A 14,802-nucleotide genomic window follows, 5' to 3' on the forward strand; every position below is an offset into this window, starting at 1 on the left:
AGTTAATCTGTATCTGATGTTTAAAGCGGTGATGGAATTGGGAGGATATCACCAGGTAAACATCATCTCATTAACCACAATTACAAATAACAATAACGTGTTCATTCATTTATAGAGTAAGTGTTATCATTTATAACATTCATATTTTAAATTAGTTTTTTAAAACTGAATTAAGGCAATAAAAGTAATAAAAAATCAGTCCTAACAAGAGGAAAAAAAGACAACTACAAATCCAAATCTGATTCCAATCTTTGAGATTTGTTACAGGATCTGATATCCGATATATTTTCTCAGAAATCCAATCTACCTTTTTTTTTACTTTCATAGCGATACTGGATATCAGATCTGTGTCATCTCTAATTATATCATATCACGCCAAGCTTATTTACAATCATGCATGCTTAAAACTTCCATTCTAGTGAATAGTATCAAATACAACTGTCAAATACAACTTATTAAAATGTTTTAAAAACAACAACAACAACAACAACAACAACAACAACAACAATGTTATAATAAAGCAAAGCTAATAGTTCATCTCTGTGTTGTATTCTTCAGGATATAACATGTTTCATTGTGTCACATTGGTGGAAATCACAAACCCCTATTATAAAAGTTATATTTATAACTTGTACATACATACATACATATCTTGTGTATAGTATATAGCTTTATCTGGAACATCAGACAGACTAGAACGTAGACATCTGTACATGCCAAGAAACAATACATTCAAAAATAATGTTTGATCACAAGATATTGCAGCAAAGCATAACATTTTATTTCCAAATAGGTTTTTTATTGTTGTTGTTGTTGTTGTTGTTGTTGTTGTTGTTCACATATCAATTCTGTCCATTTTTGCTCTTGGTTAAGACAGCAACTGGTGGTCCAGGTAGTCAGGGAAATGATACATGTATAAACCAGCAAGTCAACAAGAAGAAACATTTCAGTACATTTTAGTAAATCAGATCATGTAGCTGGACTACACACGTACATTAGATGTTGGTCAGGTTTAAAAGCGTATAATCTTGATGTATAGGTGTAATGGTTGTGAGTGTTTACAGCTCTGTGTGTGTGTGTGTGTGTGTGATTTGGCAGGTGACAGCACAGCAGCTCTGGAAAAAAGTCTACAACATCCTGGGAGGAAACCCTCGCAGCACCAGCGCAGCTACCTGCACACGCCGACACTATGAAAAGTGAGATCAGTGAAATTTTCCAGAGATTAAAACTCGTCTCTTTTGTGCGTTTGCTTATTAAACCTGATCTCTCTGTGTCCAGACTCCTTCTTCCGTACGAGTATCACTTAGCCGGATACGGAGACGAGGTTCCCATCACACTGCCTCGACAGCGCAAACGCTTCCACCCTGATGATGAGTACAACCAGGGCCCCAAACGTGCAGACTTCACATCGTTACACCAGTATAATCAGGTACACACACTCTTTGTACTGTAACCGTGTGAAACTGGCCCGGTCAAATGAGGGAACGAGGGTCCCGATGGCACAAGTTAAATTTTTTATTTTAATCACTAATAGTTTGAGATGGAATAATGATATCCAACTGCAGGCCGCAGTTTATTTCATCAGCAGGAGGGCATGGCATTTCTGCCAATTAGATCTTATAAATAAATGCAAAAAAAAGCATTATTGTTCATTTAAAAACAACTACCTACACACTATCTACCGCTCTACCTATAAACATTCAACCTTTTCATCTTGTATTTCATATAACATTTTGAACAGGATATGAAATATTTATTTAAAAAAAACACAATTAATATTACTATAATTGAACAAACTTTTTTTATTCATTAATTTAATTTACTTAAGTAATTGTTTTTTATATAAAAAAGTCACTATTATTTACCTTTTATCCTTTATTTCATTCATCTGTCAATTGAATTGCGAGTGTTTGTTAATTCTGTGATTTATTTAACTAATTTGTTAATGCGGGGATAGAAATATATCAATGAACTAAATATTTTTTGTTTATTTGTTAAATTATTTGCAAATTATTTAAATAACAAAACTTTCAGTTGAATAAACCCAACATGAAAAACTTATATATTTATTAATTATTTATTTAGCTATATTATTCAATAATTAAATGTGTATTTCTTTACTTTTTGGTTCAGTAATTTGTTTAATTATAGGTTTAATTATCGATTCATTATTATGATTTGTTTGTTTGCTTGATGTTTTTGTTTTTTAGTTTAATCATCACTTCATTCTTCTACTTTGCTAAATTTTATTTATTTATTTATCTACTGATAGAAAAGCTTTCTTCATTTGTTTATTTCCTCCACGTGTTTTTGCTACAGTACCTCCAACCCAGTCCCATATCTCTACCAAGCTACTTGGCCGTGTCCCTGCCCTCCGTCCCATCCCTCAGCTCTCCACTTCACAGTCGGCCCGTGATGTCCTACATCCCTCCTTCACCAATGGAGACGGGAACCGTTAAACAATCACTGGAGTTCCTGCGTCACCTCGCTCAGGAGTACAAATCATCCTCAGGATGGACGGAGCCTCTGAACCTCAGCAAGAAACAAGGCAGACTGGAGACATCCAGCAACATTCCATCATCTTTCACGTCCCCCAGCGTGAAAAAGAAGGAGCCCAAGTTTTTAAATGAAGCCCCGCCACTTCAACAAGGCAACCAGTCAGTAGTCGGTGAAGCTCCACCTCCTGCGCAAGCACTCATAAATCAGACAATAAGGGAAGAATCGCATGTGGTCAACCTCACGTCTTCTTGCTCCAGCAGTCCAAACATGTGGAATGTGGCTCCAAGTTCCACTCCTCCTCCTTCTCCTCTTTCTCCTCCTTCTCATAGGCCAAATTACCCAAGCACAGTCCAAACCAAACAGGCACCGCAACAAAGTCTACAAGTGCCAGTGTCCAAATCAGGCTCCTCTACCACATCTCAGCTGAACCCAGGAACCATAAACCCAACTTTTCCATTAGAACCATATGCAGGAATGGAAATCCAAATCCCATTGTCTTTGCTCCAGAATTTGATCAAGGGAGGTCTTCTTTTGAACACAGCATCTAATCAATATCATCTACCAAGTTCCAAGCCCAACGAAACTCCATCATTGCCTGAAAGAATGACCTCTGAAACTAACGCTGATCAACCTGCAGATCTGAGCCTGAAGAACCAAGTGAGAAACATGAAAAAGGGGGACATCAACATGAATGCTAGCAAGAGTGCTTATGAAAAACAGACACCTGAGAGCAAACCGTTTGCTGTCAAGCCCTTGCAAATAGCTCAACCTGCCAAGTTTCCTTTTTATAGTCATGTTTCTCCCTTTAAATCCCCTCAAAGAGTTTTTCAGGAACAAGAAACATGCAGCAAGCAAGTTCCTCCTGCTACTGTGAGGATCCCACACCAACCAGGCCTCAAATTCCCAGGGTATAGTAAAGATGTAGCCCAGACTGGAGCCATCAACTCTGGTATGATGTCAGAGAAAACAATGCTCAATCCCCCATTGGATAAAACGAAACCATCCTCAGCATCCTTTGTCCAGATCACTCCAGAACATCTGAAACTTCTCTTTTCAAACTCACCATTTAGACTAGAGAGTGGAAAAATATGCTAAGAACTTCAGATTTGTATGAATATTTAATAAACCAGTCAGCTCTCAGGTTGAAATACGTTTTTTCCCCACATGTTTGATAATGTTTTGCTATAGGCTAAGCTAAACCACCAGACTGGAATCGAACGTGATCGAGATTCAGGGCACAGTTTTGAACATTGAATCCACTGCAATTATATGAAAAACTAATTTAGCAAAGGATGGCCCTTTTGCCCCCAAACATTTCTTTAGATTTTATAGCAATATCTATTTAAAAATTTGCAGCTAATCTCACTGTCATACCAGTGGTTATCAATATAAACAATACCGATTCAAATTGAGTTCCTGAAGCAGTATACTGGCTTGTAGAGGCCATCTCATTGCTATGTCTTTGTGATTAAGAACCAGAATTGAAATAAAGCTTAGAGTTACTTTAGACAGAAATACATTGATCTGGCCATCACCAGAAAAAAAAACTGAAGAAAGTAACACAAAGTTCTCTATGATTATGAATTATGATTTTCAAAATCCATGCAAGAAGGCAGCAATTATGCTAGTTTAGCACTAATAAGGCTAACGAGGTACTAAAGTTCTTACAGATTTGTCTGTGTGGGAAATTTCATGCCAACTGGGAGTTCAGGACTTGCCTCAGCTTCCTACTTCCCACTTCAGACCATTCATCTGACCTCAACTGTCTGCAGTTAGACAATATAAATGTTCACAGTAATTAACATATTTGCATATTTGGCTTCTCAATGGATATTGATAACAAATATATGGTTGCTGCTTAATTTTTTTTAAGTATAGTCCGTTGTATCAGATGTTGCTTAAAGACTTTTGGATCAAAGGGGAGTATTTACTTCCTAAATGTCGTGAATTGTCCATGTGCCAGATTTGGAGATCCTCATGATGGCAGTGATGCGTTTCAAACTTCATTTCTGTAATAAATATAGTAAAAATGTTGGTGTTTCATGTTCACTAGAGAAACTGAGCTGCACACATGGAACATCTTTTAATAACTGCTCTTGAAGGATGATAAAAATCAGGAATAAGCTGCCTTAAAGCTACATTTTATTTTAATTTTAAGGAAGTACATATAGATTCCTGAATGAGAACATTTTTTGTTGTTTTTTACTGTTGTAAATATCATCTATTTAAAAAAATAAAATAAAAAAAATAATCAGCAAAATTGTAGCCTGATTAACTATATATGTGAAATTTTCGGTGATTGTTTTTATAATATTATTTGATTTCTGTAGTATTTACAATAAGTAATGATATATTGTACAGTGTCTTGAATTTTCTAAACATGAAAATAAAGATCTTTTTAAATTAATCCAATTCTTTTTTTTTAAAAAAAAAACTCTTTGCCCGCATACATATTTCTCAATATATTAAAACCTGTTACACTAGGGCTGATACACTTTTAAAGTACTGGTGACAAATCACAATGATGAGAATTGCATAGAAATACAGGAATACAGGTGTATAACACCTGAGCAAAACTAACCAACACCCTAATAGCACAGTATAAATCATGTCTCATAGCATAATTCCAGACAAACAACCTTTCTATAACACATGCTTGCCTTTGTTAAGTCATGTCTGAAAACAACAGGAGCATATTTTGTTAAGCCCATAATTCAAGAACAACTTTGTCTTACAAGAGAACTACAAGTCTATCGTTCCTTTGTTATTCACTGTGATGCAGGTACAAAACCATGCAGCTTAAAATGCTTGTATAATCCTTGGGCAAAATGGGGGGCGGGGTGTATTTATTTTATTATTTCAGAGGTTAGAACATTATTACAAATAATAAAAATGGTAAGGAATGAAATAAGTGTCATGTGAGGAAAGGGCAGACAGATGAGAATGCAGGTAGAGGTGTTTATTAGAGATCGGGGCAGACAAACCAAAACGTTGGCAAAACATGAAATGGTTTGAACCTTGAAATGGTTTTGGACCTCAATTCCACATGGATGTTCTCGCGGTGGTTACTGGGACTACGGTAGGTAAAATGGCCTTGGGACTACAATTACTACATGTAGTTTTGCACTCAAGTCTCCTTTAGTGAACAGTGGACTATTTCAACAAAACAGATTTTATGTAAAAACCATAATGATCTTTCTTTTACTTTCACACTATCCGTTGTTACCCAGATGACTATAGGTTCCCTTCTGAGTCCGGTTCCTCTCAACGTTTTTTCCTCATATTGTCTTATTGGGAGTTTTTCCTTGCCACCCTCGCCACTGGCTTACTCAATTGAGATTAATCCACACACTTAAAATCTGTATCCTGTGTTTATATGTTTCTGTAAAGCTGCTTTGAGACAATGTTTGGTGTTAAAAGCGCTATACAAATAAAACTGAAGTGAATTGAATTGAGGCAGGACAATATCGGAAAACACTAGGCAAAACAAGGTCAGCAAGAGAAACATGAGCAGAGATATAAGCAGGTTTGGTATCGTCACAAACACAAATAATGGAGCATATTCTTCGCAGTGAGTGAGTGAGTGGAATGAAAGTCCTTTTGTACTGTGGCTGTGATTGTGCTGAGAATGGAATCCAGGTGTGCGTGATAATAATAGTGAGGCTTAAAAAGGTGAGAGTGAACATGTCTATGTTTGAGTGTTCTATGATGGCCAGGTTTGTAGGCCACAATACAGGATGGGAAATGGCATTCGTGGCATGAGTAGACCTAACGATAAGTATTGGGGTGCTGAGTAAACGATACCACACCAAAGTAGATTATTTTCCTATAACAGCAACTCTTATACCACTCTTATACTCTTATACCATTCTTGGCAAATCGCCAAGAATTTTTTTATTTGTTAAAGACCGGTCGATTATACTTTTATCAATTACGTTTAATGTTGAGGGATATCCACAAAACTGTAGTTATCATTTAGGTTATAGCAGATATAAAAACTGTCTTGAATTACACATAATTGTGTCTGTCACATCGCAGCATCAATTTAGACTTTGGGTTTTCCCGTTGTTTGGTATTTGTTCAAAGAATGCAGGTGATTTGCAAAGTGATTGTGAAGTAAAAACCCTACATCCTCGGTGTTGCAACTAAATTAAGATCTCAAAACCGGTCTTGGCAATTCCTGATAATCAGGGTTGGAGAAGTGCTCGGAAATTATACTTGTGTGATTGACAATCTGTCGAACAAACAGACAAAACAAATTGTAGGCTTATCCAGACAAAAAAAATGTACTCAAGTGAATGTTAATACTTTTTAAGCATACTGAAGTATTAAAAAAATGAAAGGTACGTTTTTTTTAACTGATGAACTGTAATACGATGATTTTATGTGAAAAGTAAAATTGATTACTTATCTAAAACTGTTATAAGTAAATATGTGGTTCAGTGATTAACACAACATAGTCTGCTAATGAATTAATCAGAAGTAAAATATTAAGTCAAGTCGTTTCATGTGGGATTTTATTGTCATACCTCTACGTACAGTAGCTTGTATACTGTACATTGGAATGAAATGTTTAATCAGGACTATGGTGCAACACAGAACAATACACAAGACTACATGAAGTGCAAATACGCAACAGCGTGAGACGAGTACAGGGCGATAAATAAACAGAACATAGGATTTGAACTGTAAACTATTGTGTAATGTAGCAGCACGAGTATAGCAGCAGGGTGTTGAGTAATCTCATTTTCTCGGGGAAGAAATTGATGAGGAGTCTGCTCGTGGAGGCACGGATGCTCCTGTACCTTCTGCCAGATGTCAGGAGGGTGAATAGTCCACGAGAGGGGTGAGAGGGGTGGAATAAGGTGTCGACGGTCGGGAGAGAGACTCCAATGATCTTTTCAGCTGTTTTTCAGCCATATTTTCAAATTTGATGATGTGATTAGAACTGAATTTTGCTGCACAGTCATGAGCCAGCAGTGTGAACAGCAGTGGACTGAGCACACGGCCCTGTGGGGCACCGGTGTTCAGTGTGGTGGTGTTGGAAGTGGAGATATGGCTGGAAAGGCCAGGATCCAGTTGCAGAAGGAGGTGGTCAGACCCAGCAGGCTTGGCATTGTTATCAGTTGCTGTGGGATGATTGTGTTGAAGGCTGAACTGAAGAAAATGAAGAAAATATCCTGGAAACAATCAATATTTACTAGATTAATTAACTAGAAATTGATGTGCTGCCTGGTCAATTGCATTAGCTACTGGAATTAGCAAAGAAATCCGGCTTATTTAGTTAAGCTAGTTAATGTTACAAAAATAGCAAAACCCTTCCTCAACATGCTTTTCAAGTTACAGTAGATAAGGTCACGCCTTCTATGGAGATGAAGTTTTTAAAAAATTTTATTCCGAAAAGTTTTACTGAGGTAGGGTCAGCGCCGCTCATCCTCAAGTTCCACACTGTAGTCCGGTGGCTTATCCATATTCAGATGCACACGGGTGGCTCTTGTGCTAACTACACCGTGTAAACATGAGAAGTTCGGCACACATCACACATTGGCACGATTCCTGATTCTTTAAACTGAATTGTCAATAAAATGTGCCGGAGACCATTAGATGTATGTATAGTATATAGTCCTATAGACTGGATGAGATAAGATGAGACCTGCAGTATGAGATTTGCAACAACTAATTTGAAGGTGCAGAAAAAATGTACGGAGTAAAAATAATGATAAATAAATAATTTTTCCCTTTAAGTGAGCGTACAATTGAATAAATTAAATTGAATAAATAAAATTATTTACATACACCAAAATATTACTTGTATATAATAAGTATAATATATACAAGTATAGTAAGTAGAAACGTGACTGCAATTTTATACTTATTATACTTGTATATATAATACTCAAGTATTCTGCACCCCTGCTGATTATACGGCTCGGTTGAAGACGTTGAACTCACAGAGTGCAGACATTCAGTGAATTTGTAAATAAATTTAAAGAATAATTGTATATTTTCAGTCTGTATAGTTTAAGAAAGGCAGAAAATCAAGGAGACTCAAATGCTTTGCATCTTAATACCCAACACTGCATGAATGCTGATTGCTCAAGTCCTCTAATGAATGTGTACAGGAAGGAAAGTCTCTTTGTGTGTGTGTGTGTGTGTGTGGGTGTGTGTGTGCATGGGTGTGTGTGTGTGTGTGTGTGTGTGTGTGTGTGTGTGTGTGTGTGTGTGTGTGTGTGTGTGTGTTGATTCTAGAAATTTGATAATAAGGAATGTGCTGAAGAAGTCACGCAAGGTATGGCATGGGGCATTTTAAGTGGCATGTAAATGTGGCATAGTTCATAGGGGCAGATCATAGGGCATCAGGGACATAGAGGCAGTTCATAGGTAAAGCGCTAGTTTCCAAAGAGCATTTTATAGGGCCCAATTTTAAAGACATGGGGCAGTTCGTAGGTGCAGAGCTACTGTAGTTTCCAAGTCAAAGGGGCAGTTTAGGGTACAGAGACAGGGAGAGTTGTGAAAACTTAAAGCGTGTTAATTTGCCTTGTTGCACGCTGCGCTGTAAAGAACAGAATGTACTGATTCTCTGATAAGGTGATGGTGATGATAATTTTATAAGAGGGTAGCGTTAGCTCAATTGGACTAGCGCTGCCACTGCTGACCAAGGCCTTCACCTGACATGACCCTCACCTGCTCAGGTGTATAAATGAGCTAAAAGTAAATTTCTCTGGAAAAGGATGTCTGCCAAGTGGCGTAAAATACTTTCATTTCGCCAGGTGTTATGTGCCATGCGTCTCCTTTATTCCTCTTTGTTCCTCTCACTCACACATTTATTCTTCCTCATAGAGAACTTTCCTGGGCTTCACTCATATGATATGTTTATATACATATTGACAACTACAGCTCGTTAAAAAAAGAAGAAGAAAGAAACACACACATTGAAAGCCACGGCGCTGAATTAACTTTAACAATACTTAATTATCAATATTAAAATTCTAAATTAACTTTAACAGTGCTTAATTATTGTTATAATAATAAATGAACTTTAACAGTGCTTAATTATTATTATAATTCTAAATGAACTTTAATAGTGCTTAATTACTAATATAACAGTGCTTAATTGCTAATATAATATAACAGTGATTAATTACTAATATTCTAATTCTGAATTAACTTTAACAGTGCTTAATTACTAATATTATATAACACTGCTTAATTACTAATATTATAATTCTGAGTTAACTTTTACAGTCCTTAATTACTAATATTAATATTCTGAATGAACTTTAACAGTACTTAATTATCAATATTATAATTCTGAATTAACTTTAACAGTCATTAATTATTAATATTATAATTCTGAATTAACTTCAACAGTCATTAATTATTAATATTATAATTCTGAATTAACTTTAACAGTCTTTAATTATTAATACTGTATTATAATTCTGAATGAACTTTCAGTGTTGCATTATTTTTACTTAATTATAGACACCTGAAGTCTTGCGTCAACTCTTACAGTTTATTATTTATTTATTTTACCATTTATAACCCTTTTCTTTCCTTTTCTTTTTTCCTTTGCCCGTCTTAGTGGATTTAATAAGCCATAAAAATGCAAATGTATATATTATTACCACAGTCCCATAGTTATCCTCTGAAGACAGTAATGGAGTACCAAGTACAACAATATTAATTGCATTATCTGTGTGTAGTGTGTTGTGCAGAGACATTTCCATAATGACACGCAATTAAATTTTACGGTCAGTTTAAACGCTTTTATTTCTGTCCAGAGGATCAGTGAGGAAAATGAGCTTACCTGTCACTGCCTGTGTGGAAATTGAGCTGTTCAAGGGCTACATTAATTATCGCAACCATGTGGTTTATTTCCTGCAGTTTGTCTATCTTGGCAAATACAAAAGTGTAAATTCAATATCATGTTAATTCATTAACTACTCGACTGTGTGTAAACATAACCATGCTCAGTGTTGAACAAACAACTTCTGTTTATTCTGTTTATAAGTTCCGGATACACTCAATGACACGAACATACGTTAAACTAATTTCATCATATTCCCCTGCATTATCTGATCATGCATTCTTCACATTGGCACCAAGTGATAAACCCAAACAAGGAAACATTTTTCAGCAAACACTCTTCTCCAATTCATGCCAAAAAATAAATAAAAGAGCAGAGATGAACAGATTATTTACAGACATGATTGTCAGATTATTAAACGGTTAGCAAACAGAGATAGAGAGAAAAACAGCAGTAAAAGGGAGGATTGATGGAAGGATATTAAACAGGCGGGAAGAAGATACTGAGCCTAAGGCCATACAGACTTCATATAAGTCAATAATGAACTTTTTCACACTATCTGTTGTTACCCAGATGAGGACGGGTTCCCTTCTGAGTCGGGTTCCTCTCAAGGTTTCTTCCTCTTAAAACATCTTAGGGAGTTTTTCCTTGCCAGCGTCGCCACTCAGTGGCTTGCTCAGTTGGGATAAATTCACACCTTTAATATCTGTATACCATGTTGATATTTCTGTAAAGCTGCTTTGAGACAATGTCTATTGTAAAAAGCGCTATACAAATAAAATTGAATTGAACTGAATTGAATTGAGCCGGCTGGAAGGATACTGAGTTGGCTGTTAGAGGAAAATGGATGTAGAGATAGAATGAAGGTGGGATAGTAGAGCAGGTTTGGTAGAGGAAGATGAATGGAGGGGAAGTGAGATGGTAGAGGAGGCTGGATGGAGGGCTGGGAGGCTGGATGGAGGGCTGGGAAACTGGATGGAGGGCTGGGAAACTGGATGGAGAGATAGTCTGATAGAAGTCTGATAGAAGATTTGATTGCATGAAGGGATACAGAGACAGTAGTGGAGGTTGGATGGAGTGATACTTAGATGATAGAGGAGTTCAGATGGATGATGTTGGATAGAAGGATGGTAAGAGGGTAGATGATGATGGATGGAGGGATAGTGAGATGGTAAAGGTGGTAGCTTGGTCTTACTTTAAGTTAGCTAGTTGGTTGACGATCCAGTAAAAAAAATATATTACTTGAAATATCACTTTGAACTACATAATATGGCCTCAAGCGCAGTTACAAAACAGGCGTCTATCGAAAATACAAAACGCTAATGATGGTGTTTGCAGTGATGACATGTACAACGATAACATGTAGAATGTCTTTAAATAGCATACAAAAGAACAACATAACTTGCTTTGTTACGTTAAGTGTAGGAGTTTAAAAAGGTCACTGCGACAGCTTCTTGATCCAGCCGTGAGAACAATTTTGATATAGTCTTTTTTTGTTAAAGGCATTCCTAAAGGCTTTTCGGAAAAAATTATATATATCAAGCCACATTGTTTAAACAGATTTCTATCATTTGGGATGTTTTTAACATTGCTACATTCCAGTCCGAGTGCATTTGGTAAAATGGTAAAAGCATTTAGGTATATGAATAGCAGTGGGCTGAGGACTGAGCCTTGGGAAAGGAAGATGGAATATGAGGTTAATATATCTTGCTGCTAAACATTCTTCTAAAATACGAAAAAGAAATATTGGAAAATTGGAAGTGCTTAGTGGTTAGCACGTTCGCCTCACACCTCCAGGGTCCAGGGTTTGATTCCCGCTGGGGCCATGTGTGTGTGGAGTTTGCATGTTCTCCCTGTGCTGCGGGGGTTTCCTCCCCCAGTCCAAAGTCATGCATGGTAGGCTGATTGGCGTGTCTAAAGTGTCCGTAGTGTATGAATGGGTGTGTGAGTGTATATGTGATTGTGCCCTGCGATGGATTGGAACCCTGTCCAGGGTGTACCCCACCTTGTACCTGATGCTCCCTGGGATTGGCTCGAGGTTTCCCGTGACCCTGAAGAAGGAGTAAGCGGTAGAAGATGGATGGATGGAAAATTGGAAGTGGGTATAAGGTCACAGACTCGATATGGGTATCAACGAATACGAAACTCATTCAGCCTTAACAGAATGAACCAGTTCTTCAAGACATTGGGTTGTGTGTTTGCATTTCACAAAAAAAAAAAAAAAACATGTCATGTTTATTATTACCTTAGAAGCAATGAGCAGACACACCACATGTCACATGTCAAGCACTGAAACGCCCTTATTCTGACAAAGCCGTGTTTAACTTAATGGCCAACTTAAATCTGAACAAACCTGAAAACGTTGAGCAATGATGCATATTTCAGGAGTATTTGATTTTCTTTGTATAAGGCTATAATGGGGGAAATGTTTACCTGGTGTTCATTTCTTATTTATTAAAACAAAATAAATAATAAATGCTAACAGTTCTGAGTCACGAAAGGTGTGTTTAGATAATGAGCTGAATAAGGTGTGTGTTATAGTAGGGACAACTCTGGAAATTTGCAGGGCACTAGGCCTGACATTGCGAACCTCAGTGCTAAATAAGCACAATTGTCATGCAATAAAAAAGTGTGAACAACGTAACACCATAATAATTCTATCGAAAACTTTAAAAAACTATTTAGATATTTAAATATCAAACATTTAATTGACTTAGCTATACAGTTAAATTGACAGCTATAAGATTCAACTGAAAGTCATGTTTGTCTGTCGTTGAAACCTCTGTTCTCATTTGCAAGATTTTTCTCGACCTTAAAAGCTACATATACAGTATCTCACAAAAGTGTGTACACCCCTCACATTTTTGTAAATATTTGATTATATCTTTTTATGTGACAACACTGAAGAAATGACACTTTGCTACAATGTAAATAAAGTACAATGGCCACCATTATTTTCCAGCACTCTTGGGCAGTTCACCAGAGCTTCACAGGTTGCCACTGGAGTCCTCTTCCACTCCTCCATGATGACATCACGGAGCTGGTGGATGTTAGAGACCTTGTGCTCCTCCACCTTCCGTTTGAGGATGCCCCACAGATGCTCAATAGGGTTTAGTCCATCACCTTCACCCTCAGCTTCTTTAGCAAGGCAGTGGTCATCTTGGAGGTGTGTTTGGGGTCATTATCATGCTGGAATACTGCCCTGTGGCCCAGTCGCTGAAGGGAGGGGATCATGCTCTGCATCAGTATGTCACAGTACATGTTGGCATTCATGGTTCCCTCAATGAACTGTAGCTCCCCAGTGCCAGCAGCACTCATGCAGCCCCAGACCATGACACCCCCACCATCATGCTTGACTGTAGGCAAGACACACTTGTCTTTGTACTCCTCACCTGGTTGCCGCCACACACACTTGACACCATATGAACCAAATAAGTTTATCTTGGTTCCTGTAATCCCTGTCCTGAGATCTACAAATATATGTTAGTAGTTTCACAAAAATAAATATTTTATTCTCTTCCGCTGCTTGATGGTACTGAGCCCCCGCTGCAGTCAGTGCTTTTGGATTCAGACGGGCATGGTTTGGACCGCCTCACCCCTCAGCCACGAGCTGATTCTGTCCAAACTACTAGGGGTGCTGAAAGGGAACATTCCTTTCAGCATCCCAGCGGCAATCGTATGAGGAGCAATCTTCTTCTCTGGGGGCACGTATCTCCAGTCCAACATCACAACATAAACAATGCAGAGACAGTGTGAGACAATAGCATTACCTATACACGAATGGAGAAACAATAACAGTATAGCTCTTTCAGTTTTGTTAATCACAGCGTGCAATCATAACAATCCATCGTCACGCCCTCACGATACAAAGCTCCTGATACTGTTTGCACATCACAAAATAAAGACATGAATGAATGGAAATGACAGTTTGGTATTATTTAACTCTGCGGGCTGGTACGGCCCAGGAGAGGAATGCACAATATACGCACAACACTCAGCCCAACTTATAACTTCGACTACATTCTTCTTTAACTCACACTCTAAAAAACACTGGTTTAAAAACAACACAAACTGGGTTGTTTTTAACCCAACGGCTGGGTAAATATTAAATAATGTATAAAATATGCACATTTTGGGTTAAACTAACTCATCAAGTTGGGTTGTTCATTTTGATAACAATCTCCCGAATTCTTCATATCTGTTTGTGATGGGGTAGCTATATTTTAACCAAAAAAAAATATAAAAGAAACTCCTCCAATTTCCCAAAACCATGTGGAATAATGTGTTCTGGTCTGATGAGACCAAAGTTGACATTTTTGGCCATAATACCAAAAAATATGTTTGGCACGAAAACCACAGAACATCACCAAAAGAACACCATCCCTATGGGGATGCATGGTGGCATGGTGGCAGCATCATACTTTGGGGCTGTTTTTCTTCAGCTGGAACCGGGGCTTTAATCAGAATGGAGGGAAAAATAATTACTAAGTTAA

General features: G+C 37.4%; 1 protein-coding gene across 1 annotated transcript in view; it reads left to right on the plus strand.

The window, feature by feature from the left end:
* arid6 (AT-rich interaction domain 6) overlaps window positions 1-4,906 on the plus strand; it is a 10,336-nt gene extending 5,430 nt beyond the window's left edge. The window contains exons 3-6 of the mRNA XM_017493331.3: window positions 3-55; window positions 1,099-1,196; window positions 1,279-1,429; window positions 2,320-4,906. Coding sequence (XP_017348820.1) covers window positions 3-55; window positions 1,099-1,196; window positions 1,279-1,429; window positions 2,320-3,594 — 1,577 coding nt within the window. The 3' untranslated portion in view covers window positions 3,595-4,906. The remainder of the gene's footprint in view (window positions 1-2; window positions 56-1,098; window positions 1,197-1,278; window positions 1,430-2,319) is intronic.
* Window positions 4,907-14,802: the final 9,896 nt, after the last annotated feature.

The sequence above is a fragment of the Ictalurus punctatus genome, chromosome 18 (assembly GCF_001660625.3).
Source record: "Ictalurus punctatus breed USDA103 chromosome 18, Coco_2.0, whole genome shotgun sequence".
Taxonomy (NCBI): Eukaryota; Metazoa; Chordata; class Actinopteri; order Siluriformes; family Ictaluridae; genus Ictalurus; species Ictalurus punctatus.